At 42.9% G+C, this 26000-nt stretch overlaps 2 protein-coding genes across 2 annotated transcripts in view; both read left to right on the top strand.

Moving 5' to 3' along the window:
* LOC139259966 (cyclin-dependent kinase 2-like) overlaps nt 1-9009 on the top strand; it is a 69346-nt gene extending 60337 nt beyond the window's left edge. Inside the window, exons 6-7 of the mRNA XM_070875974.1 lie at nt 1158-1367; nt 5562-9009. Of these exons, the coding sequence (XP_070732075.1) occupies nt 1158-1367; nt 5562-5666 (315 nt within the window). The 3' untranslated portion in view covers nt 5667-9009. The remainder of the gene's footprint in view (nt 1-1157; nt 1368-5561) is intronic.
* A 12124-nt stretch (nt 9010-21133) lies between these two features.
* The window catches only part of vps16 (VPS16 core subunit of CORVET and HOPS complexes), an 84079-nt gene continuing 79212 nt past the window's right edge, over nt 21134-26000 (top strand). Inside the window, exons 1-3 of the mRNA XM_070875962.1 lie at nt 21134-21325; nt 23071-23156; nt 23289-23386. Of these exons, the coding sequence (XP_070732063.1) occupies nt 21276-21325; nt 23071-23156; nt 23289-23386 (234 nt within the window). The 5' untranslated portion in view covers nt 21134-21275. The remainder of the gene's footprint in view (nt 21326-23070; nt 23157-23288; nt 23387-26000) is intronic.

The following is a 26000-nucleotide window of genomic DNA, read 5'->3' as shown; positions in this document are numbered from 1 at the left end:
CGTACTCCAAACTAACTTAGAATGGAGCAAGTGAAGATTTTTGTAAGCTTGAAAAAACTTTGTCTACACAGTAAAAAATCAGGCGCAGGTTACAAATTAGGCGTCGGGAACGAGGTGGGGGGGAGGTGGGGGAAGGGAAGTCATTAAATTCTACAATAAATCCTTAGTTATACTTATACAAATATTATACAAATAAATGCAACCTGAATAAAAATTTATAAGCAAAGAAAAGATTAAATAAACCATGTTCCTACCTGTGTGAAAGTGCTTCAGGCAGGCCTTTCAGGCAGCGGTTTGCCATCGGGACCGACCGACGGCAGGGGGAGAAAGCTGCAAGAAGCCTCAGTGCTTGAGGCAGCCGTTTGCCGTCGGGCCCGACGGACGGCAGGGAGAAAGCTGCAAGAAGCCTCAGTGCTGATCATGGAAGGGCAATGTGGTTTTATTAAAAAATTTTAAAAATTGAACAGCTACAAAGAATTTGAATAGTCTCAAACAAGTGCATGTGTCCCGTTTATCACAGTCTATCTTTAATTACAGAATGCACTCCCTCACCCTCACACACAGAAATATCAAGAAAATTAAAATGCAAGCCTTTACAAGGGTTCAATAAACAAATTTTTACTTTTTCTGCAGCACTTTTTAAAATGGCCGAGTGCCAATGTTTACTTCAGACTGCGCGAACGCTCGAACGTGCACGCGCAGGGTTGCCGGCACGAAAAAAACTCATTTAAATTGTACCCGCCCCCTCCTACTTACAAAATCGGTGCGAGTGGTAGGCTCCGCCCCCTGTGCGCCGCGCTAAGCAGACATCGAGCTGCAAAGCGCTCGAGAATAGCGCGTTTTTTTTCAGGCGCCGTTTTCGGCGCGATAAACGGGTGCCCAGCTCAGAGGGGCGCCTGTTTTGCTGCGTGTGGAAACTTGGGGCCAATATCCTTAATGTTCAACTAACCTACTGACGTTCTATCAATGCTCAAACATGAAGAATAACTAGTTGGGTAAAGCACTGGGATTCTGTTGGAACCTTTGGAACTGCATACCAACATTTGTCATCATTTTCAACAGAGAAAGAGAAAAAGGAGGGACTAGATTAAACAAAATTTCATAAAAGTATGCCCAATAGAAGTAACCTGTATAATTTACGTAAATTCTTTCTTCAGTTAAAGGTCACAAGAAAACCTTTGTTTCCCGGAGACTCTGAGATTGATCAGCTTTTCAGGATTTTCCGCACACTTGGCACACCAAGTGAGTCTGTGTGGCCTGGGGTTACACAGCTACCTGACTACAAAGCAAACTTCCCTCGATGGGTCAGACAAGATTTCAACAAGATACTACCCAATCTGGACATAGATGGCAAAGATCTACTGATGGTTGGTAGTACTTCTGAATAAATCACTACTTTCATTTTAAATTATAATAGCTCCCTACATATTTATTTGTAAAATAGTGATAGATACTGGTGCCAGAATTTAAGGGATAGGTTTGTACTACTGTAGTACATTGTTACTGTGCCATTGAAGTCATAATTTTTTGTGGCAGAGTGACCCGGTGGTCTAAGTGCTGGATTAAGACTGTAGTTTCTTTGGGTACATGTGTTTCAATCTCAACTCTGTTATTTCATGTAATTCAATGGTGTAAATTACAGAAATGTTCACTTTTAAAACTTTAAATGGAGTAGAAGAGCAGAGACAGTTGGGGATTCAGATATACAGGTCTTTAAAAGAGGTCAGGTTGATAAAGCCATCAGAAAAAGTAGATAAGATCCTAGGCTTTTTAAATGGGGGTAGATTTTGACTGTGCGATAGTATAAAATGAGTGATAGTGATTCAGCAGCCCATCTTACATCTATCCCGATTTTTATTTCCATCAAAGTCAATGGATATAAAAATTGGGAGAAATGTAAAACGGGCTGCTATCACCCTTTTTACACGATCGTGCAGTCAAAATCTACCCCATAGAGTACAAAACAAAAGAAGTGATCTTGAACCTACACAAATCATTGGTTAGGTTGCAGTTAGAATATTGTGTTCATTAATGGGTACCTACAAGAATGTCCAAGGCATGAACAGGATAAAGAAGAGATTCACTAAGATGACATCAGGGATATGAAACTTCAAAAGGTTAGGAGTAGATCTGACAGAGATATTCAAAATAATGAAGAGTTTTTGATCAATGAATAGGGAAAAAATACGTTTGTTTGTAGATGAATCAGTAACTATGAACTTAGAATCAGCAAAAGAACAAAGGGAGAGCTTAGGACATTTTTTTTATGCAAAGGATTGTTAGGACATGCAATGCGCTAGCCAGAAACAGTGGTAAAGCAAAATACATAATAATTTTTAAATGGGAAAAGGTTAAATATTTAAAAAGTAAAAATTTTAACGAGTATGGAGAAAGGGCAGGTGAATTGGACTAAGTGGATAGTTCTTTCAGAGAGTCAGCACAGGGTTCATTGGTAAAATGGTGCCCTGCTGTGCTGTAAAATTCTATAATTCTAATGTGGTATGGAAGATACATTAAAACAGCTGTTAACATTATTCAGGTTTACACATTCTTTTTAAACTCTGGCTCAGTGAGTTACAAGCCCAAGATTTGTCCAAGGCGAGTACAAGCAGAATGCTGTGTCAAATTTTAGACATATAAACTAGCATGAAATATAAAAACAGATAGTAAGAGTTTCTACAGGTACATAAAAAGGAAAAGAATGGCTAAAGTAAATGTTGGTCCCCTGGAGGATGAGACTGGGGAATTAATAATGGAGAACAGGGAAATGGCAGAGACATTGAACAAATATTTTGTATCGGTCTTCACGATAGAAAACACTAAAAACATCCCAATAGTGGATAATCAAGGGGCTATAGATATGGAGGAACTTAATACAATCACAATCACTAATGAAGTAGTACACGGTAAAATAATGGGACTAAAGGCGGACAAGTCCCCTGGACCTGATGCCTTACATCCTAGGGTCTTAAAAGAAGTGGCTGCAGAGATAGTGGATGCATTGGTTGTAATCTACCAAAATTCCCTGGATTCTGGGGCGGTTCCAACAGATTGGAAAACCACAAATGTAACACCCCTATTTAAAAAAGGAGGCAAACAAAAAGCAGAAAACTATAGAACAGTTAGCCTTACATCTGTCATTGGGAAAATGCTAGAGTCCATTATTAAGGAAACAGTAGCAGGACATTTGGAAAAGCATAATTCAATCAAGCAAAGTCAGCATGGTTTTCTGAAAGGGAAATCATGTTTGACAAATTTGCTGGAGTTCTTTGAGGATGTAACGAGCAGAGTGGATAATGGGGAACCAGTGGATGTGGTGTATTTGGATTTCAAGAAGGCATTCGATAAGGTGCCACATAAAAGGTCACTGCACAAGATAAAAGCTCACTAGGTTGGGGATAATATATTAGCATGGATAAAGGATTGGCTAACTAACAGAAAACAGAGTGTCGGGATAAATGGGTCATTTTCCAGTTGGCAAACAGTGACTAGTGGGGTGCCGCAGAGATCGGTGCTGGGTCCTCAACTATTTACAATCTATATTAATGACTTGGATGAAGGGACCAAGTGTAATGTATCCAAGTTTGAGTGGGTGGAAAAGCAAATTGTGAGGAGGACACAAAAAATCTGCAAAGGGATCATCATCATCATAGGCAGTCCCTCGGAATCGAGGAAGATTTGCTTCCACTCTTAAAAAGAGTCCTTAGGTGGCTGAACAGTTCAATACGAGAACCACAGTCCCTGTCATAGATCGTCGTTGAGGGTAGGGGAGGATGGGACAGGTTTGCGGCACATTCTTTCCGCTGCCTCCGCTTGATTTCTGCATGCTCGCGACGATGAGACTCGAGGTGCTCAGCGCCCTCCGGATGCACTTCCTCCACTTAGGGCGGTTTTTGGCCAGGGACTCCCAGGTGTCAGAGGGAATGTTGCGCTTTATCAGAGAGGCTTTGAGGGTGTCCTTGTAAAGTTTCCTCTGCCCACCTTTGACACATTTGCTGTGAAGGAGTTCCGAGTAGAGAGCTTGCTTTGGGAGTCTCGTGTCTGGCATGCGAACTATGTGGCCTGCCCAGCGGAGCTGATCAAGTGAGGTCAATGCTAAGTAATGGACAAAAATTTGGCAGATGGAGTATAATGTGGGAAAATGTGAAGTTATCCACTTTGGCAGAAATAATAGATAAGCAAATTATAATTTAAATGGAGAAAAATTGAAAAATGCTGCAGTACAGAGAGACCTGAGGGTCCTTGTGCATGAAACACAAAAAGTTAGTATGCAAGTACAGCAAGTAATCAGGAAGGTAAATGGAATGTTGGCCTTTATTGCAAGGGGGATAGAGTATAAAAGCAGGGAAGTCCTGCTAGAACTATACAGGGTACTGGTGAGGCCACACCTGGAGTACTGCGTAAGTTTTGGTCTCTGTATTTAAGGAAGGATATAGTTGCTTTGGAGGCTGTTCAGAGAAGGTTCACTAGGTTGATTCCGGAGATGAGGGGGTTGACTTATGAGGATAGGTTGAATAGGTTGGGCCTATACACATTGGAGTTCAGAAGAATGAAAGGTGATTTTATTGAAGCTTATAAGATAATGAGGGGGCTCGACAAGGTGGATGCAGAGAGGATATTTCCACTCATAGAGGAAAGTAAAACTAGGGGACATAGTCTCAGAATAAGGGGCCGCCCATTTAAAACTGAAATGAGGAGAAATTTCTTCTCTCAGAGGGTTGTAAATCTATGGAATTCTCTGCCCCAGAGAACTGTGGAGGCTGGGTCATTGAATATATTTAAGGCAGAGATAGACAGATTTTTGAGCGCTATGGGAGTAAAGGGTTATGGGGAGCGGGCAGGGAAGTGGAGCTGAGTTCCTGATCAGATCAGCCATGATCTTATTGAATGGCGGAGCAGACTCGAAGGGCTAAATGTCCTACTCCTGCTCCTATTTCTTATGTTCTAGTTGTTTATGTAAAAATGTGAAATATGTATCAATAATAAACTTAGTGTCTCTCCAATGGTTATTGGAAATACCTGGGGGCTGAAATTGTCCCTACCGATAAGGCCTCTGGCCGCCTGAAAGCAGCGGCCACGGGGCAGCACGGAATTGCCACAGAGTCTCTGCAGAGGGTCCGCCATTTTGGAAATTGCTCTTCCTGTGTTTTGGAGTGCTGTCCGGGACTGCACCGCCTGTTTTCCTGCCATGCCGTACACGTGCCGACCCCTTACTGACTGGCGGAGACCTCCTCGTGAAATTGCCCCTTTGGTAAATTGCTCCACGGGAGCGACACCGTCGCTGTCGGTACACTCTCTGTGCCATGGCAGCACGGTCGCCCTTAATGGGGCGGTGGGGGGGGGGTGGGGGTGCACACTGCCGTTGCCGCCATATAAAAAAATGTCGGCAGAGTGCCAGACCGCTGGAGGCGGCCAGAACACATCAAAAACAGTATTATGTGTTGGTTAATGATTTAATTAGCACAAGCTGTATTATTATTCAAGTACTACAAGTGTCTCTGTTCCTGAATTAGTGACAGATCTGGGAAACAGATTTTTTTTAAATTCCTTCTTATTTATAGCAAATGCTCCAGTATGATCCTAACAAGCGGATTTCTGCAAAAGGTGCTATAAGTCATCGATTTTTCCGTGACGTGACCATTCAACTACCACATTTACAGCTGTAAATATTTGATGGTGCTGTATTCACATGGAAGATAAAAGAAGCATCTCTGTTTTCTTGCTTTTTCTTCATTTCCACTTTAATGCACTATTTTCCTAGCAATATATTAGAAGATGAAAAATTGCACTTGTAGAGTATTTTGGCAAGGGCCTGGACAAATCAGTCACTAATTTAATAAAGATTGGCCATAAATTCTGAAGGTGATGAAATGTAACGATATGTATGATATTAGGTACAATGCTTTGGTAAGTTTAAATTCTGTTATTATAGATTCTATAAAATTTGAATCTAATGTTATGTTTGAAATCCCATTTTTTTGGTAGAAACATTTTGAAATATCACAGGGAAGAGGTTGATATTTTACAACAGACATAAATCAGTATGGAATACAGGAATTTACTTTATAGAGAAATGTTTCACAAATGAGCTATCAGATTTTACAGCATGTAATAATTTTGATTTTCTGGGTTTTTTTGTTACCCAATTAATTTTAATTTTCTGGGTTTTTTTTTGTTCCCCTATTAAATGTACTTTTATGGCAGCCTGATAATCATGGTGGTAGACCACTGAACCTCAAATTGAAAGACCTGAATTTGGATCCTAATCTCATGGACATTCCAACTCATTTGCTATCATTGGGCAAATTTTCCCAGTTCTTTCTTGAGCATCCCAGGCTTTCCCATTTTAGTTAAAGGAAGATCTGGAGGGGAAGGGGGGAATATGATTGCATACTTCTGTCGCCCACTTAAAACCATCCTTGACATTGATTTCAGCATTAAGAAATTAAGTGACAGTACTGTATATAATTAAGCATATAGAGTGCTAATGTTTCAGTATCAGCTTTCATAGTCTATCTTTTCACTTTCTAAAATTCCATTTGATGTATCGGTCTTATTTTTATCAGCAGTGTTTCCGACCACTGATTTGCAAATGTCAGCTGCCACTGCTTGAATACTGTAGTATTTTGGGCCGTAAATTTTACCTGCATACCCGTTGGGAGTGGGGGTGTCCGGTAGTGCATGGGTTCCCCTCATGTTGTGGTAATTTAGCTTTACTGCATGCTTCTGATGTCATTGATGGGTTCTCTGCCTGGAAGTCAGCTTGATTGACAGGTTTGGCTTCCAGTCAGGCAGAGAGCACTCTAGAGGAAGCGCAGAACCGGGTAGTGCACTCTTAGGGTGGGGGAGGGGAGGCAAGCTCCGATCTTCGACCCTGGGTGGGGGAGGATTGGCCATTGATGGGGGAGCTTGGGAGGCTGGGAGGAAGCTAGCCCACAAAGAGTGCTTCCCGAGGTCGTCCTCGCCTCACTGCAGCTGCCGGGAGTAAAAACTGCAAAGCAGGTTAAATCCGAGGCTCCCAACTTCATTATTATATTTAAAGTGAAAACCCGCCTCTTGGAGTGGCTTGGCTGTCTACCCCTTGTCTCGCCTCAGGAAAAACCTGGAAGTCGGTGGGTTGAAGCCGGTTTCCCGACAAACTTCCACTTTTTCCTTATTTAACCCCTGACATGCTCACCTATGTTAAAATTCTCCCTTGATGTCTAGTTGCCTCTCTTTTTGGAGCTATCTGGCTTCTAAGTAAAAAGATAAGACTATGCCTGTTTGCCTGTCCATATATCTCTAATGTGAAGATTGTTCCAGACAATCTCAGACTGAGGGTCCAGCATCCCACTAAACAGTGCAGCTTTGGTGTATCAAACCTCCATGTGAAAAGGATACTAAAAGGGCAGTATTATCATTTTTTTTGTGAAGAATTTATTATATGGGCCAGAACAAAATATATGTCAGTTTAGTTTTGAAGCAAACATAACTCTTGACATTCTGCAGCCCTTGCTTTTTCTTTTTTGCCTCATTTTAGTTATTTTCTTTTTAAGGCCATCATTCCCAAATAAAGAAAATAGACAACATTTCCTAGTCAAGTGCTGAAGTTCTCTCACATAAATGGATAGCTCAATGAGCAATTACATCACATAGTTCAGTACTGAGCCATAGATTAGGAAAGTCCCTGGTCTGTGTTGAATTAAATGTTTTAAGCAGGAACTGGTGGGGCATTACATTTGACCTTACAGATCCTCAGACTAGGGAAAGGAGATACCTACCTGGTTCTTGCTCCTATTCATTGTCCATTGATCCAAAGTACATACATGGACATTGGCTAAGTGCAGGGTTGAACTTTTTATGCCCTTCAAATGAACATATGAAGTCACACATGAATGAATATTTGAATGATGCAGTAGAGGATTGTCGGTACCTGTGAAATTGTACCTGAACATGAGTTGTTATGCTTAGTAGAAAAGAGAAGGAAAGAAGAGAAAATTGGAAAGATAAAATGACTGGCAAGAAACCTCCTCCATTCTTTTGCTTGGAATCAATCTTGAGAAGGTGTGTGAATGGAGTGATTGGGATTGCTCCCTCTGATTTTTCTTTCCCTTTCTGCAAGGATGTGGCTGAAATCCTAAATAAAAACAGAAAATGCTGGCAATACTCAGCAGGTCAGGCTGATACCCTGCTGAGTATTTCCAGCATTTTCTGTTTTTATTTCAGATTCCAGCATCCTTAGTATTTTGCTATTGTATTGTGTGGCTGAAATCCTGTCGATCATCTCTCCATGACTTAGATTTGTTTTCTTTAATTCATGGTTTCCCATTGTGTATTTTGTTTCTAATTTATAAGTTGACCAAGTTGTGTTGGAACGATGTTTTACCATGTTATTTGCTGCAATACAATTGATTTTGATACTGGAATAATTGTAAAAATAAAAAGTAATGATTGTAAAAGCTGGTTTGTTAACAAGCTGTATGTACAAGATATTTAACATTGTGACTCTGTTTTCCACACTGCTAAATTTGACAGTATGCCAGGATCTATATACAAAGAAAAACAAATGGAATTTTAACTGCTGTATAATACTCTGGACTGGAGTTTTGTTTTATAATTGTACAAAACTTTATATAATAAAAGTAGCCCTGGAACATTTTACCAAGTTAACTGGTGAGATCACAAAGAATCCATGTCATGCACTGGAACAACAGCACATATTGTACTAAATCATTGAACTGTGGAACATTACCTCTGAAGAGCAGCACCTGGCACAGTTATTTTTACAGTTGCTCACTTGCTTTACCAGTGGGTGATATGCTTTCTGAATTAAAAATTTGTGTCGTCTAAGGGTAAGGTGCAACAAATGTTGAATGCAGTTTTGGGCTGTACAATAAACTACTACTATTCAGATTATAGATGTTTCCTGGGTGCCCTCAGTTTCCAGCCCAGGCATTCTAAAGTGAGACAGGTCATATCTGCAATTTTTTGATCAGTACTTTGGTACTGTATGTAGCCTTCAACTGCATTACTACCTCTATAATGTTTTGTAAAATAAACACTCTAGGGTCCTTTTAACTCCAAACATAGGTTGTTCCTGATTGATATTTTTCTGAGTACTGTATAATCTTTTTTAAAAATTGATCTAATCTAAAGTATCCTTGATCAAAGACCAGGGTAGTAAAATCACATGTGGTGACATCTTCAAACATGGATATGTAAAGTTTTGTTGTTGGATTTCTCCTGATTGGAGTTAATAAGAAAAACTGAATGCATACAACTGAAATAAAATAGAAATGCTAGAAATAGACAGTAGGTAAGCCATCAAATGAAAGAGAAAGATACATCAAGATTTCAGGCCTAAATTAATGAAGGGTTCCACTTTTGGGCCCAAGTTTCGGGCCGCGCCTAAAACGGCGCAGACTGGACCTGGACACCCGTTTTTCGCGCCACAAAGTGCGCCTAAAAAAAACTTACCTATTCTCCGGCTCCCTGCAGGTCCTTTGGAGCTGGGCGTGGCGCAGCACGAGCTGTAGGGGGCGGAGTCAGGTCCCTGCGCTGAAAACAGTGCGCGCCCACTCTGCACATGCGTTCTACAGTGGGCGCGCACGTGCAGTAGCTCCAGGCGCCCAAAACTGTGGGAGGGGACCGAAGCACGCAGCCCCTAGCCCTGGCCAAATGGCCTCACTGGGGCTGCGTGGATAAGGCTCCTCCCACCCGACCCGACCCTCGCTCTCTTCCCCCCCCCCCCCCCAAGAGCTCCGCGACTCTTCCCCCCACCCCCCCCCCCCCCCCCCCCCCCCGAGACCCGACGCCACCTACCTGTAAATCCAGCCCGAAGTCTTGGGCCCGGCCGTTCAGCCTCCTTCTCTCCCTTCCCCCTCCCTCCCTCTCTCCTTCCTTCCTCCTCTCTCCTTCCTTCCCTCCCTCCCCTCTCCTTCCCTTCCCTCCCTCCTCTCTTCCTCTCTCCTTCCCGCCCTCTCTCCTCTCTCCTTCCCTTCCTCTCTCCTTCCCTCCGTCCCTCCTCTCTCCTTCCTTCCCTCCCTCCCTTTAGCCTCCCTCCTCTCTCCTTCCCTCCCTTTAGCCTCCCTTCTCTCTCCTTCCCTCCCTCCATCCTCTCTCCCTTCTCCCCCCCTTTCCCCTCCTTCTCCCCCCCCCCTTCTCCCCCTCTTCCACCCCCCTCTCTCCCTCTCTTCCCGCCTGCAGCCCGGTTCACAACTACTAAAGCTGTCGCTGGCATCGCCTGGCAAAGCTTCAGGGGGTGCGCCCCAATTTTTGTTCTGGGGCAAAAACGGGTCGCTGCGCACGGTGATGATGTCATTGCCGGCTGGGTGCTACGGGTTGCTACCGCCGCTAAACTGCAGAATTTAGCGGGAGTCATTAGCGGTGCCACACCCGGGCGAAATGTTGTTTGCCCCCCCGGGAGCGCTAACAGGAGGCGCAAACGACCCGAATTTCTAGGCCACTGTTTAATTCTGGCACTATAGATCTTGATCTTCACGTTGACTACTCAATAGAAAATAAATAATATATGAACGTAGAAGGTTGTTAGGAGGTCATGTTTGAATATTTTTAACTTTTTAATTTTATTTGACCATCTTGAAAAGCTGACTATTCTAACAAAGAAAATGAGATAAAAGTGAATGTACTATCAAAAATGTTTCAAAATTATACCTTTCACTGTTTAACAGTGATTATCAACAGGTCAAACAAGTATGATGAAGCTGGAATCTAAAGCCATATTAAAAATAGAAAGTAACCCACACAGTAAGAAATGAATACTGCTGCTATTGTAATTCAAACCTTGCTTCATAATTGAGGTTTTCTTTTCATGGTTTAATCTTTTGCATAGCATTTTCCACTGCAGAATAAATACAAATGTATTAGGGGAAATATTAGGAAAGCAAAGTGTTGGAAGACACTGGTGTACAATGATCTGTTGCTTAGAACTCTGAAGAGGGAGTTAGCCTCAGCAATCAAAATGTTTTACCAACGTCCCTCTTGCGAGGATATGCATTAAATAGTTGGTGATGAGTACATCTATTACACAGTGCTGACCTTGGGGGGCATCAAGTAATTGGTAGAAGGATTAGAGGAGAGTTGAGAATATTTTTCACCCAGAGGGTGGTGGGGGTCAGGAACTCTGCCTGAAAGGATGGTAGAGGCACTCTCATCATATTTAAAAAGTACTTGGATATGCACTTGAAGTGCTGTAACCTACAAGGCTATAGACCAAGAGCTGGAAAGTGGGATTAGACTGGATAGCTCTTTTTCGGCCTGCAGAGACACAATGAACCGAATGGCCTCCTGTGCCATAAATTTCTATGATTCAGTGCAGATGTCTATTTTAATTGGGCTAGTAAAGGTGGCACAGGGTGTCAAAGGACAGAAATCAGCAGTGCAAATGCTCCCTTTTGAAGCCATTAAAATAATTACCAAGATCTAATCAAACTAAAAGAAGCTTAATATGAACGAAATCAGTATTTTATTATAATTGATTATACAATGAATATTCTGTGGCGTTCACTGGTCGCAAAAGAATTTTACACCATAACAAAGGCATATATAATTTATTTGTAGGGCAAATGGACTTGCAGTGACAGCTGCTGGAAGACATAACCTGGAGGCTGGATATAAACATGCATTCATAGATCCAGGATTTGATTCCTTGTTATGGATTTCCCCCAACAGAAAATAGCTTCTCTGTGTTGACCCTTTTGAATCCCTTTATCACCTTGATTAGATCACCTCTCAACCTTCTAAACTCAAGGGAATACAAACTTGCCCTCATAATTAATCCTTTGAGACCCGGTATCCCTTTCTAAAGTCAATATATCTTTTCTGAGATGTGATTGTCAAATCAGTACCCAGGGTGGGCCTGTCGAAGGCTCTACAATTGAAGCATCACTTCCTCACTTTTGTATTCCAATCCCCTTGAGATAAAGGTCAGTATTCCATTAGCCTTTTTGTGAATGTGCACTAGATTTTAGTGATTTATGTACCTGGACTCCTAAATCCCTTTTTTCTTCCACAGCTCCTAGTCTCTCACTGTTAAGAAAATATTCTGATTTGTCTTTTTTTGGATCCACAATGGATGACCTCACACTTCCCCACATTTAACTTATCTGCCATAGATATTCACACTCATGTAGTCTTATGTATGGTGATTTATAGCTTCCTGCTACCAGCTATACAATTTACTATGCCTCCTAACTTAGTGACAATTGCAAACTTGAATATACAACTATTTCTTCATCCAAATCATTAATATATAATGTTGAAAAGCTGAGGCCCCAGTACAGATCCCTGAGAATATCACGTCACATCCTGATAATCAGAGAATGTTCCCTACTCTCCAATTTCCAAACCAATTACCAACCCACATTACAAAGTTCCAATTTTGTGTGTTTTCATTTTTGATAATCTTTTGTATGGAACCTTGTCATGTGCCTTCTGGAATTCCATATAGACAACACCCATAAATACTACCCTCATCCGCCCTACCATTGACCTCAAAAAATTCAACTAGATTAGTCAGACATTATGCTGACTCTCAAATCAGTCACTCTGTCCCTGATACTCCAGTAACTTCGTCACAACCGATGTTAAAATTGACAGGTTTGTAGTTACCTGGTTTCTCTCTCCTCTTAAATAATGGAATAACATTTGCAATTTTGCAATCCATAGGCAGTTTCTGAAACTAGAGAGCTTTGGAAAATTATGATTAACTCACCTGCAATTTCATTATTTCTATTAATACCCTGGGATGGAAACCATCAGATCCTGAAGATTTGTCTATCTTAAGTCCCATTATATTATTTTTACTTATTTTAAATCAATTAAGTTCCTTACCTTGACTTATTTTTAGGTTCCCTTGTACCACTGATATGTTGTCCTTCCCTTGCTGTGAAAATGGAAACTATTAAATGTTTGTGTTCAAAGAGATTTAGGTGTTCTCAGACAGGAAACCCAGAGTTAGCATGCAGGTACAGCAAGCAATTAGGAAGGCAAATGACATGTTGGCCTTTATTGCAAGGGGGTTGGAGTACAAGATTAGGGAAGTCTTGCTACAATTGTACAGGGCTTTGGTGAAACTACACCTGGAGTACTGTCCACAGTTTTGGTCTGCTTATCTGAGGAAGGACATACTTGCCTTAGAGGTTCACTGAATTAGAAACATAGAAAATAGGTGCAGGAGCAGGCCATTCGAGCCTGCACCGCCATTCAATATGATCATGGCTGATCATTCAACCTCAGTACCTCACCCCAGCCTTCTCTCCATACCCCCTGATCCCTTTAGCCGTAAGGGCCACATCTAACTCCCTTTTGAATATGTCCAATGAACTGGACTCAACAACTTTCTATGGCAGAGAATTCCACAGGTTCACAACTCTCTGGATAAAAGTTTCTCATCTCGGTCCTATATGGCTTACCCGTTATCCTTAGACTGTGTCCCCTGGTTCTGGACTTCCCCGATATCGGGAACATTCTTCCTGCTTCTAACCTGTCCAGTCCCGTTAGAATTTTATACGTTTCTATGAGATCCACTCTCATTCTTCTAAATTCCAGTGAGTATAAGCCTAGCCGATCCAGTCTTTCCTCATATGTCAGTCCTGCCATCCCAGGAATCGGTCTGGTGAACCTTCGCTGCACTCCCTCAATAGCAAGAATGTCCTTCCTCAAGTTAGGAGACCAAAACTGTACACAATACTCTAGGTGTGGCCTCACCAAGGCCCTGTACAACTGTAGTAACACCTCTCTGCCCCTGTACTCAAATCCCCTCGCTATGAAGGCCAACATGCCATTTGCTTTCTTAACCGCCTGCTGTACCTGCATGCCAATCTTCAATGACTGATGTACCATGACACCCAGGTCTCGTTGCACCTCCCCTTTTTCTAATCTGTCACCATTCAGATAATAGTCTGTCTCTGTTTTTACCACCAAAGTGGATAACCTCACATTTATCCACATTATACTTCATCTGCCATGCATTTGCCCACTCACCTAACCTATCCAAGTCACTCTGCAGCCTCATAGCATCCTCCTCGCAGCTCACACTGCCACCCAACTTAGTGTCATCCGCAAATTTGGAGATACTACATTTAATCCCCTCGTCTAAATCATTAATGTACAATGTAAACAGCTGGGGTCCCAGCACAGAACCTTGCGGTAACCCACTAGTCATTACCTGCCATTCTGAAAAGTACCCATTTACTCCTACTCTTTGCTTCCTATCTGCCAACCAGTTCTCAATCCTCATCAACACACTGCCCCCAATCCCATGTGCTTTAACTTTGCACATCAAAAGCTTTGCTAAAGTCCATATATACTACATCATATGCACTACCCTCATCGATCCTCTTGGTTACCTCCTCAAAAAATTCAATCAGGTTAGTCAAACCCTTAACAAATCTGTATTGATTGTCCCTAATTAATTCTTGCCCTTTCAAATGTAGATTTATCCTGTCTTTCAGGATTTTTTCCAATAATTTTCCCACCACTGAGATTAGGCTGACACGCCTGTAATTACTCGGCCTATCCCTTTCTCCCTTCTTAAACAAGGGTACCACAATACTGTCCTCCGGCACCATGCCCAAATCCAAAGAAAACTGGTCAAGGCCTCTGCTATTTCCTCTTTTACTTCGCTCAGCAGCCTGGAATGCATTTCATCCAGGCCTGGGGACTTATCTACTCTCAAAGCTGCTAAACCCCTTAATACTTCCTCTCTCAATATGTTTATTTCATCCAGAATATCACACTCCTCCTCGATAGCAATATCTGCATTGCCCCTTTCCTTTGTGAAAACAGATGTAAAGTATTTATTAAGAACCATACCAACATCTTCCGCCTCCACACAAAGATTACCCTCATAGTCTCTAATAGGCCCTACACTTTCTTTAGTTACCCTCGTGCTCTTAATATAGAACATCTTTGGGTTTTCCTTTATTTTACTAGTCAAACTTTTTCATGCTCTCTCTTAGCATTCTTAATATCCTTTTTAATTTTGCTTCTTAACTTTCTATATTCCTCCAAAGATGCTATAGTATTTAGCTGTCGGTATATGACATAAGCTTCCCTTTTTTCTTTATCCTCCCCTGTAAGTTCTTAGACATCCAGGGGGCTCTAGAATTGTTATTCCCAACCTTTTTCTTTAAGGGCACATGTTTGGCCTTAGCCTTCTGGATCTCCTCCTTGAATGCCTCCCACTGTTCCGACACTGATTTACCCACAAGTAGCTTTTTCCAGTCCACTGTGGCCAAATCACTCCTCAACTTAGCAAAATTAGCTTTTCCCCAATTTTGGACTTTTATTCCAGGCCTATCCTTGTCTTTATCCATAACTAACTTGAAACTGACTGAATTATGGTCACTGACACCCAAGTGCTCTCCCACTAATATCCCTTCAACCTGCCCAGCTTTATTTCCCAAAACGAAATCCAAAACTCCCCCTCTCGTGTAGGGCTTGTTACATACTAACTAAAAAAGTTCCCTTGAATGCATTTTAAGAATTCCGCATCCTCTATACCCTTCACACTATATTTTTCCCAATCAATATTAGGATAGTTAAAATCCTCTACTATTACTACCCTATGATTTTTGGACTTCACAGCAATTTGCCTACATATTTGCTCCTCTATCTCCCTGCCACTGTTTGGGAGTCTATAATACATGCTCAGAGGTGTGATCGCCCTTTTTTATTTTTCAATTCGACCCATATGGCTTAATTTGATGATCCCTCTAACATATCATCCCTCCTCACCGCTGTAATAGTTTCTTTAATCAATACCGCGACCCCCAACCCCCACTTGTTTACCCCCCTCTGGTCTTGTCTAAAAATCCTGTAACCAGGAATATTGATCTGCCAAACCTGCCCCTCTTTCAGCCATGTTTCTGTAATGGTTATTGTTGTTAATCTATAAAGCATGCACTCCCATGTTCCGCCACCAGGGAGCGCATCCCCTGACGTCCCAAGGGATCCCAGCATCCCTTGGGAGCACTGTATATAAGCCGGCCCCTAAGGCCTGTTCCTCACTCTGGAGTGTCTTATTAAAGACTGAGGTCACTGTTACTTTAACCTCCCCATGTGCAGTCTCATCTGTGTTAGGAACACAATAGTTATAATGTCATACTCCCAAGTATCTACCTGTACTCTTAGCTCATCGGGCTTATTCGCTATACTCCTTGCATTAACGTATATACCATTTAGCACAGGAAGACCTCCTTGATTACGACTTACTAACCCTTGTTTCCTCTGTCTTACAGTTTGCTTTCTAAATTCTTGCTATCCAATTTCTGCTTTACTTCCTTCTCTATTGAATTTATTCTCAGGGTTCCATCCCTCTGCCAAGCTAGTTTAAACTCTCCCCAACAGCACTAACAAAACTCCCCGCGAGGATATTGGTCCCAGCGCTGTTGAGGTGCAACCCGTCCGGTTTGTACAGGTCCCATCTCCCCCAGAAGCGGTCCCAATGCCTCAAGAATGTAAAGCCCTCCCTCCTACACCAACTCTCCAGCCACATGTTCATCCTCTCTATCCTTCTACCTTTGAGGTCCTACCCTTTGATTTTCTTCCTAGCTCCCTAAATTCTGCCTCTAGGACCTCATCCCCCTGTCTACCTATGTCGTTGGTCCCGATTTGGACCACGATCACTAACTGTTCACCCTTTCCTCCCAGAATGCCCTGCGTCCGCTCTGTGACATCCTTGACCCTGGCACCAGGGAGGCACCATACTATTCTGGAGTCACGTCTATGGCTGCAGAAACGTCTCTCTGTTCCCCTAACTATAGAATCCCCTATCACTAGAGCTCTTTTATTCTTCGTCCCTCTCCCCTGTGCAGCTGAGCCACCCGTGGTGCCTTAGAATTGGCTCTGGCTGCACTCTGCAGAGGCACCATCGCCCTCACCGATACTCAGAAGTGAATATCGGTTTGAAAGCGAGGTGGACTCACGGGGGGACTCCTGCACTACCTACCTAGCATTCTTACTTCATCTGGTGGGCATCCACTTCCCCTCTGCCTGCACGTTTTTAAGCTGCGGGGTGACCACCTCCTGAAATGTGCTATCCATGTAGCTCTCAGCCTCGTGGATACACCGTACTAACTCCAGCCGCCGCTCAAGCTCCGAAATGCCAGGCTCAAGTAGTCTCAATGCGGGGAGCATTCTTAATAAGGTGGATGAATTGACTGCGCAGATAGCTGTTAACGGATATGATGTAATTGGGATTACGGAGACATGGCTCCAAGGTGACCAAGGCTGAGAACTCAAAATCCAGGGGTATTCAATATTCAGGAAGGACAGAAAGGAAGGAAAAGGAGGTGGGGTAGTGTTCCCGGTTAAAGAGGAAATTAACGCAATAGTAAGGAAGGACATTAGCTTGGATGATGTGGAATCTATTTGGGTAGAGCTGCGAAGCACCAAAGGGCAGAAAACATTAGTGGGAGATGTGTACAGACCACCAAACAGTAGTAGGGAGGTTGGGGATGGATCAAACAGGAAATTAGGGATGCGTGCAATAAGGGTGAGCAGTTATCATGGGTGACTTTAATCTACATATTGATTGGGCTAACCAAACTGATAGCAATACGGTGGAGGAGGATTTCCTGGAGTGTATAAGGGACGGTTTTCTAGACCAATATGTCGAGGAACCAACTAGAGAGTAGGCCATCCTAGACTGGGTCTTGTGTAACGTGAGAGGATTAATTAGCAATCTTGGGGAGAAGTGACCATAATATGGTAGAATTCTTCATTAAGATGGAGGGTGGCACAGTTAATTCAGAGACTAGAGTCCTATGTTTCTATGAAAGGAAACTTCAACGGTATGAGACGTGAATTGGCTAGGATAGACTGGAGAATGATATTTAAAGGGTTGACGATGGATAGGCAATGGCAGACATTTAAATATCATATGAGTGAACTACAATAATTGTACATCCCTGTGTGGCGTAAGAATAAAACGGGGAAGGTGGTTCAACCGTGGCTAACCAGGGAAATTAGGGAAAGTGTTAAGTCCAAGGAAGAGGTATATAAATTGGCCAGAAAAAGCAGCAAACCTGAGGACTGGGAGAAATTTAGAATTTAGCAGAGGAGGACTAAGGGTTTAATTAGGAAGGGGATAATAGACTATGAAAGTAAGCTTGCAGGGGAACATAAAAACGGACTGCAAAAGGTTCTACAGATATGTGAAGAGAAAAAGATTAGTGAAGACTAATGTAGGTCCCTTGCAGTCAGAATCAGGTGAATTCATAATTGGGAACAAGGAAATGGCAGACCAATTGAACAAATACTTTGGCTCTGTCTTCACTAAGGAAGACATGAATAACCTCACGAAATTACTAGGGGACCAAGGGTCTAGCGAGAAGCGGGAACTGAGGGAAATCTTTATTAGTCAGGAAATGGTGTTAGGGAAACTGATGGGACTGAAGGTCGATAAATCCCCAGGGCCTGATAGTTTGTATCCCAGAGTATTTAAGGAAGTGGCCATGGAAATAGTAGATGCATTGGTGCTCATTTTCCAACATTCCAACTCTGGATCAGTTCCTATGGATTGAAGGGTCGCTAATGTAACCCCACTTTTTAAAAAAGGAGGGAGAGAAAACAAGGAATTATAGACTGGTTAGCCTGACATCGGTGGTGAGGAAAATGTTGGAATCAATTATTAAAGATGTAATAGCAGTGCATTTGGAAAGCAGTGACAGGATCGGTCCAAATCAGCATGGATTTATGAAAGGGAAATCATGCTTGACAAATCTTCTAGAGTTTTTTGAGGATGTAACTAGTAAGAGTGGATAAGGGAGAACCAGTGAATGTGGTGTATTTGGACTTTCAAAAGAGTTTTGGCAAGGTCCCACACAATGTGCAAAATTATGGCACATGGTATTGGAGGTAATGTATTGACGTGGATAGAGAACTAGTTGGTAGACAGGAAGCAAAGAGTGAGAATAAACGGGTCCTTTTCAGAATGGCAGGCAGTGACTAGTGGGGTGCCACAGGGGTCAGTGCTGGGACCCCAGCTATTTACAATATACATTAATGATTTAGACGAAGGAATTGAATGTAATATACCCAAGTTTGCAGATGACACTAAGCTGGGTGGCAGTGTGAGCTGCGAGGTGGATGCTAAGAGGCTGCAGGGGGACTTGGACAGTTTAGGTGAATGGGCAAATGCATGGCAGATGCAGTATAATGAGGATAAGTGTGAGGTTATCCACTTTGGTGGCAAAAACAGGAAGGCAGATTATTATCTGAATGGTGACAGATTAGTAAAAGGGGCGGTGCAACAAGATCTGGCTGTCATGGTACCAGTCATTGAGCGTAGGCATGCAGGTACAGCAGACAGTAAAGGCGGCAAATGGCATGCTGGCCTCCATAGCGAGGGGATTTGAGTATAGGAGCAGGGAGGTCTTACTACAGTTGTACAGGGCCTTGGTGAGACCACACCTTGACTATTGTGTACAGTTTTGGTCTCCTAATCTGAGGAAGGACATTCTTGCTATTGAGGGAGTGCAGCGAAGGTTCACGAGACTGATTCCCGGGATGGCAGGACTGACATATGAAGAAAGACTGGATCGACTAGGCTTATATTCACTGCAATTTCGAAGAATGAGAGAGGATTCATAGAAACATATAAAATTCTGACGGGATTGGACAGGTTAGATGCAGGAAGAATGTTCCCGATGTTGGGGAAGTCCATAACCAGGGGTCACAGTCTAAGGATAAGGGGTAAGCCATATAGGACCGAGATGAGGAGAAACTTCTTCACTCAGAGAATTGTGAACCTATGGAATGTTCTACCGCAGAAAGTTGTTGAGGCCAGTTCGTTAGATATATTCAAAAGGGAGTTAGATGTGGCCTTTACGGCTGAAGGGATCAAGGGATATGGAGAGAAAGCAGGAATGGGGTACTGAAATTGCATGATCAGCCATGATGATTTTGAATGCTGGTGCAGGCTCGAAGGGCCGAATGGCCAACTCCTGCACCTATTTTTTATGTTTCTGAAGCTAGAGACACCTCCTGCACACATGGTTGTCTAGGCTGCGCGAAGCATCCAGGTCTTCCCACATGCCGCAGGATGTGCACTCCACAGGACTGAGCTGCCCTGCCATCCCTCTAATTAGACTTATCTAATTTAAAATCTAATTGAACCGAAAAAGAGAGATACTTACCAATCAAACAGCCAACCACTTATCTTGCATAACAACCTTTTATGTGGCACCTTACCGAATGCCTTTTGGAAATCCAAGTATACTATATGCATTGGTTCCCCTTCATCTAACTTTCTAGTTACACTCGGCCCCTTCATCTAAATCATTAATATAAATTGTAAATAGCTGAGGCCCAAGCACCAATCATTGCGGCATCCCACTAGTTACAGCCTGCCAAGCTGAAAATGACCCGTTTATCCTTACTCTCTGTGTTCTGTCTGTTAACTAATCCTCTATCTGTACTAATATATTACCTCCAACCGCATGAGCCATTATCTTGCATAACAACCTTTTATGTGGCACCTTACCAAATGCCATTTGAAAATCCAAGTATGCTATATCCACTGGTTCCCTTTACCCTGCTAGTTACATCCTCAAAAAACTCTAATAAATATGTTTAAACACAATTTCCCTTTCATAAAACTATGTTGATACTGCGCAATCATATTCTAAATGCCCTGTTACCACTTCCTTAAAATGGATTCCAGCATTTTCCTGACAACCGATGGCAGGCAAAGTTTTATCTCTCCCTCTTGAATAGCTGGGTTACATTTTCTACCTTCCAATCCGCTGGGACCGTTCTAGAATCTTTGGGAATTTTGGAAGATCACACCCAATGCATCCAATATCTCTGCAGCTACCTCTTTTAGGATCCTAGGATGTAGGCCATCGGGTCCAGGGGATTTGTCGGCTTGTTTCTCAAGTACTTTTTCTCTATTGGTCTTAATTACTTTAAGTTCCTCACGCTCATTAGTCCATTGATTCCCCACTATTTTTGGTATGCTTTTTGTGAGAGATACAAAATATTTGTTTAATAAAGATTCGTCTTTATTATTTTTAAGAGTGACACCCCATCAGACTAACTCAAGTATTTAGACCAAAATACTTTGTTGCCAATGCCACCCTCTCCAAACAGTTTGAAGAGCTAGCTGATGATGTGATCGAGCTGCTGTATGAAGAGGTTGTAGTCCCGGACAGGCGGCGCTGTTTGCTGTTGTTGCAGTGGATGGAGGGGCCGGCCAGCCGCCACTGACGGTGCAAACGCAGCCGAAGATTAGGAGCAGCAGCTGCCCCTGAGCTCGGGCGGCAGCAGATATGGCATTCGTGACGGCAAACTGGAACCCTCTTGGGGACGTGTTTTACAGGTCAGTGTCCGTGGCTGCGGGGCCTTGAGGCCCGGCCTGGTGATTGTAAGCCGAGGCCTGGTCTGGCCGCGAATCCCGTGACTGACGGGCTGGATCCCGGCCTGCTTTATCCCCACATGCATGTGATTGCCGAGGCTGCTGTGCAGATTCGTTTCCTGGTATTTGCCAGAGTATGGCGGTGTACAGTTGGCATGTTTTGGACCCCGTGCACGGGTTGCTGTGAATCGGGCCGGTTGTATTGGGTTCCTGCCTTTGACTTAGACTCGGCTTCTGTCCAATGATAAAGCTGTTCATCATTTCCAGCGAATATGACCTCTTTAAAATTAACTGAATTGAGAAGATTTTATGAAAATGTAAAGCTTGCAAAGTGTTTTTTTTCATTTGAATTGACTATAAATTCACTTGCAATTTCATCACATTTAATGCTATCTCTATGAAGTAATTTTGTATTTCGTGGGGATAATGTCACAGAAAACAATTGCATCTGAGGCAAAAAAAAACCCTCGCATAACAAGCAATCCTCCCATTAGTGTCGTTTAGATTAATAGGCAAGTACTACCGCATGGAGTACTTGAGGCGAATAGCATAGCTGTCTTTAAAGGGAAGCTGGATAAGCACATGAGGGAGAAAGGAATAGAAGGATATGTTGATGGGATTAGATGAAGTCGGATGGGAGGAGGCTCGTGGAGCATAAACACCAGCATAGACTAGTTGGGAGAAATGGTCTATGTCTTTTCTGTGCATTCTATGTATTTGTATAATGTTTTTCTCCCTATGAATGATGTTATTTGCTGATCATTGTACTTTTTATTGTAAAATATATTGCAATTTTTTAATAGAAAAGTAAGTTGTTGAATATACTCTTTAACCTAAGAGTAATCCCAGATGAATTCCCATCACTGCTAATAGTAAGCGAGTGAGCTGTGTAGATCCAGCAAAAGAGAAAAAGCTTCAATAATGTATTCCCAGGAGGTGTTGGGCAAATTGATATTGGCTGGGACGGTAGTAGAGCCTCCACAATTGGCCTCTGTGTCCCTGGGCTCGGGAGAGGGAAAATCCACCAGGGTTTCTGCACCTGATTACAATTCAGTGACTCCTGCTGAAAAGAGTATGCGTTTGGACATTGGATGAGGAGAGGGTTAAACTTGGCTGTGATGCTGTAATGGTTGAATAGCTGCCAACACATAATGTCTGGGCTCATACTTGAAAAATAGGCATTTGAGTGAGGTGGTGGGAGTGCTCAGTGCGTGTAGAAATATACCCCAGGTGTGCCTGACACAAAGTGGTAGAAGTGGATTTGTCTTGTGATCCACTACTCAGTGAGTTTCTGGTGTTGACCATTCTGTCAGTTGAAGGAAATTAATTAATGATCGGGAGACTGGACAGAGAAGAAAAAAACAACTTGACTGTGATCAGTCCTAGAAATGTCATCTCAACATGGCTGCTGATGATCTCATCATCATCATAGGCAGTCCCTCGATCTGAAATGTTTATACATTTCATGTTCATCCATCACAATTGGTCATAATCTGCAAAATGAAGGGGGTTCCTATAGCAAAAGAAAACTCAAGGAGATGATCAGCAAGCGAACAGTTACCATAGGTACAATGGCCATAGAGATAAGTAGTCCTTTAGAGGAAATTTACAGATTGGCACAATCATGCAAAACATTGGTGTTTATATGCTTGATGCTTCACACAAGTTTTCTGCTTTGTTAACTACATTTTGTTCTGCTCTCTGTAAAGGAAGTTTGACCTGTACTCCGAGTGGATGATAAAAGAGGATATCAGTAACTGTTTAATTGCAGCTGCACCATATGCTGGCCCTATTGGTAAGATACTCTGTTGCTTATTTAATATATCTTTTTGTCACTTCCCATTTTTAGAAGTGTTATCTTTCCTGAAAAAAAAGTTAGGTATGACTGGTGCTAATAATGTGAAATGGTCATTAATGTCTGTTGCAGCTTTGATGATCAATGGATTGCGCAAGGAAAGGTCTGCAAGTTTACGGCCCATCATGGAAATCTACTCCTCATCGGGAAATCGAATAGTCTCCTTTCCAGTAAGTTTTACTTTTCTGTATTTCTTGTTATACCAGTTTGAAGTATAACTTGGCAAAGGAATAATAATAGCTCATGTGAATAATCTATACCTTGCTGGAATTGAAATAACCTTATACAATATTGCTTTAAAAACATTTCAAAAGTTTTACTTGTCGCAAATAAAACTTCAGAATTAAGGTAAGTAGAGATACTTTGTTAGAAAATGAGTGTCTGTCCAGCCCTACAGCAAAAGTGGAGAAAAGGAGTGTCATGTATGTATGTTTGGTTTTATTAGCCACCAGGTGGCGCTACTGTCTAAGGTCATTGGACTGTGCATGTGTGTACAGCCCAGGTATAAAAGGCCAGCCGTCTTGTAATGTAATCACTTTGGGCCCTAATAAAGTAGACCCAGGTTTGTACCTGTTCGGAGTTTACAGTATTCAGTCGATTGAGTTGTTGCACACACAACATTTGGCGACGAGGTAACAAGAACCTTCGCATGCAAAAATGAGCACAATTGGAATTCTGGAGCGATTCGTGGAGGGAGAAGATTGGGCAGACTTTGTAGCCTGCTTGAACCAGTACTTCATGGCCAACAAAATGGAGAAAGAGGCAGAGGTAGTTTGGCGCTGGGCGGTCCTCCTCACTGTTTGTGGTCTGAAAATCTATGGACTCAAAGAATCTCCTCTTGCCCTAAAGTGCAACGGACAAGGACTATGTATGAAACATTGTGTGCTCTGGTACGTGACCATCTCAAACCAGATGAAGGCATCATCATCTCGATATCGATTCTATACGCATGTTCGTTCTGAGGGCCAGGATGTATCGGAATTCGTTGCGACCTTAGACGTCTAGCTGGACCGTGTAAGTTCGAAACTGCGTTGGCAGACATGCGGGACTTCTTTGTAATCGGCATCGACCACGAGGTGCTCCTGCGTAAGCTACTGGCGGCGGAGACGCTGGATTTGAGCAAGGCCATCACGATTGCCCAATTATGCATGACGACGGACAAAAGCTTAAAGCAGATATAATTGAAAAATCAGAACTCGGCAAGTACTGTAAACAAGATAGTATCGTCGTTTGGCAGAGCTGCATATGGCATGTCCTGCCCGACTGCGTATGCGAAACCTGTGGCTGCTCAAAGTCTGCCAACGGAATTGAATCCGATATCACCATTTTGGCGTTGTGAGGGAAATCATCGGCATCATCGGTGTCGGTTTAAACAGTACATTTGTAAAGGCTGTTCAAGAGTGGGGCATCTCTAGCGCACGTGTCCGCAACTGAGCAAGCGTGCTGCAACACACAATGTGGAGGATGATGACCAGTCTAGCGCGGATCTGGATATGCAATCCGTGATACCAGAGGAGAACGTGTATGGACTGTATTCGTTCCTAACAAAGAGTCAACCGATAATGATTAATGTAACACTTAATGGTATGCCGGTATTGATGGAATTGGACACGGGTGCAAGTCAGTCAATAATGAGCCAGAGGACATTCGACAGGCTGTGGGGTACTAAGGCTGTGAGGCCTAAGCTGAGTCCAGTCAATGCCAAGTTGCGTACGTATACTAAAGAACTCATAATGGTGATTGGCAGTGCAGTAATCAAGGTGTCGTATGATGGTGCGGTTCACAATGTACCGTTATGGATTGTTCCAGGCAATGATCCAATGCTGTTTGGCAGGAACTGGTTAGAAAAACTCAAATGGAACTGGAACGAGATCGAAGCGTTGTCGTCGGAGGAGGGTACTCCATGTGCTCAAGTGCTGAGCAAGTTATCCTCCCTGTTTGAACCAGGCGTCGGCAATTTCACGGGAGCTAAGGTGCAGATCCACATGGACTCAGATGCAAGACCCGTCCATCATAAAGCTCGGGCAGTTCCGTACATGATGAGGGAGAAGGTCAAAATCGAACTGGACAGATTCCAGCGTGAAAGGATCATATCACCTGTCGAATTTAACGAATGGGCCAGCCCCATTGTTCCCGTGTTGAAATGGATTTGTGGAGACTATAAGGTTACGATCAACTGAGTTTTGAAACAGGATCAATACCCGTTACCGAAGGCTGATGACTTGTTTGCAACGCTAGTCGGGGGGAAGTCGTTCACAAACTGGATCTGATGTCTGCCTACATGACACAGGAGCTAGTCGACACGTCGAAGAAACTTACGTGCATCAACACTCAAAGGACTGTTTATCTACAACAGGTGCCCTTTTGGAATTCGCTCGGCTGCAGCCCTATTTCAAAGGAACATGGAGAATCTACTGAAGTCCGTCCCCAGAACCGCCTTGTTCCAAGATGGCATACTGGTCACAGGTTGTGACTCCGCCGAACATCTGAACAATTTGGAAGAGGTTCTACATCATCTGGCCAAAGTGGGACTCAGACTGAAACGCTCGAAGTGCGTCTTCATGGCACTGGAAGTCAAATTCCTGGGGAGGAAAATTGCTGCTGACAGTATCAGGCCTACGGATTCACAAACCAAGGCCATCAAAAATGCACCCAGGCCTCAATGTGACGGAGCTGCGTTCGTTCCTTGGTCTACTCAACTACTTTGGTAGTTTCTTACCTAGATTGAGCACCTTATTAGAGCCACTGCACATGCTGCTAAGAAAAGGCGACAATAGGGTTTAG

Source organism: Pristiophorus japonicus, chromosome 3 (assembly GCF_044704955.1).
Source record: "Pristiophorus japonicus isolate sPriJap1 chromosome 3, sPriJap1.hap1, whole genome shotgun sequence".
NCBI classification, from domain to species: domain Eukaryota; kingdom Metazoa; phylum Chordata; class Chondrichthyes; family Pristiophoridae; genus Pristiophorus; species Pristiophorus japonicus.
Note: the sequence above shows the minus strand (reverse complement) of the source record. Positions and strands in the feature narration are given on the sequence as shown.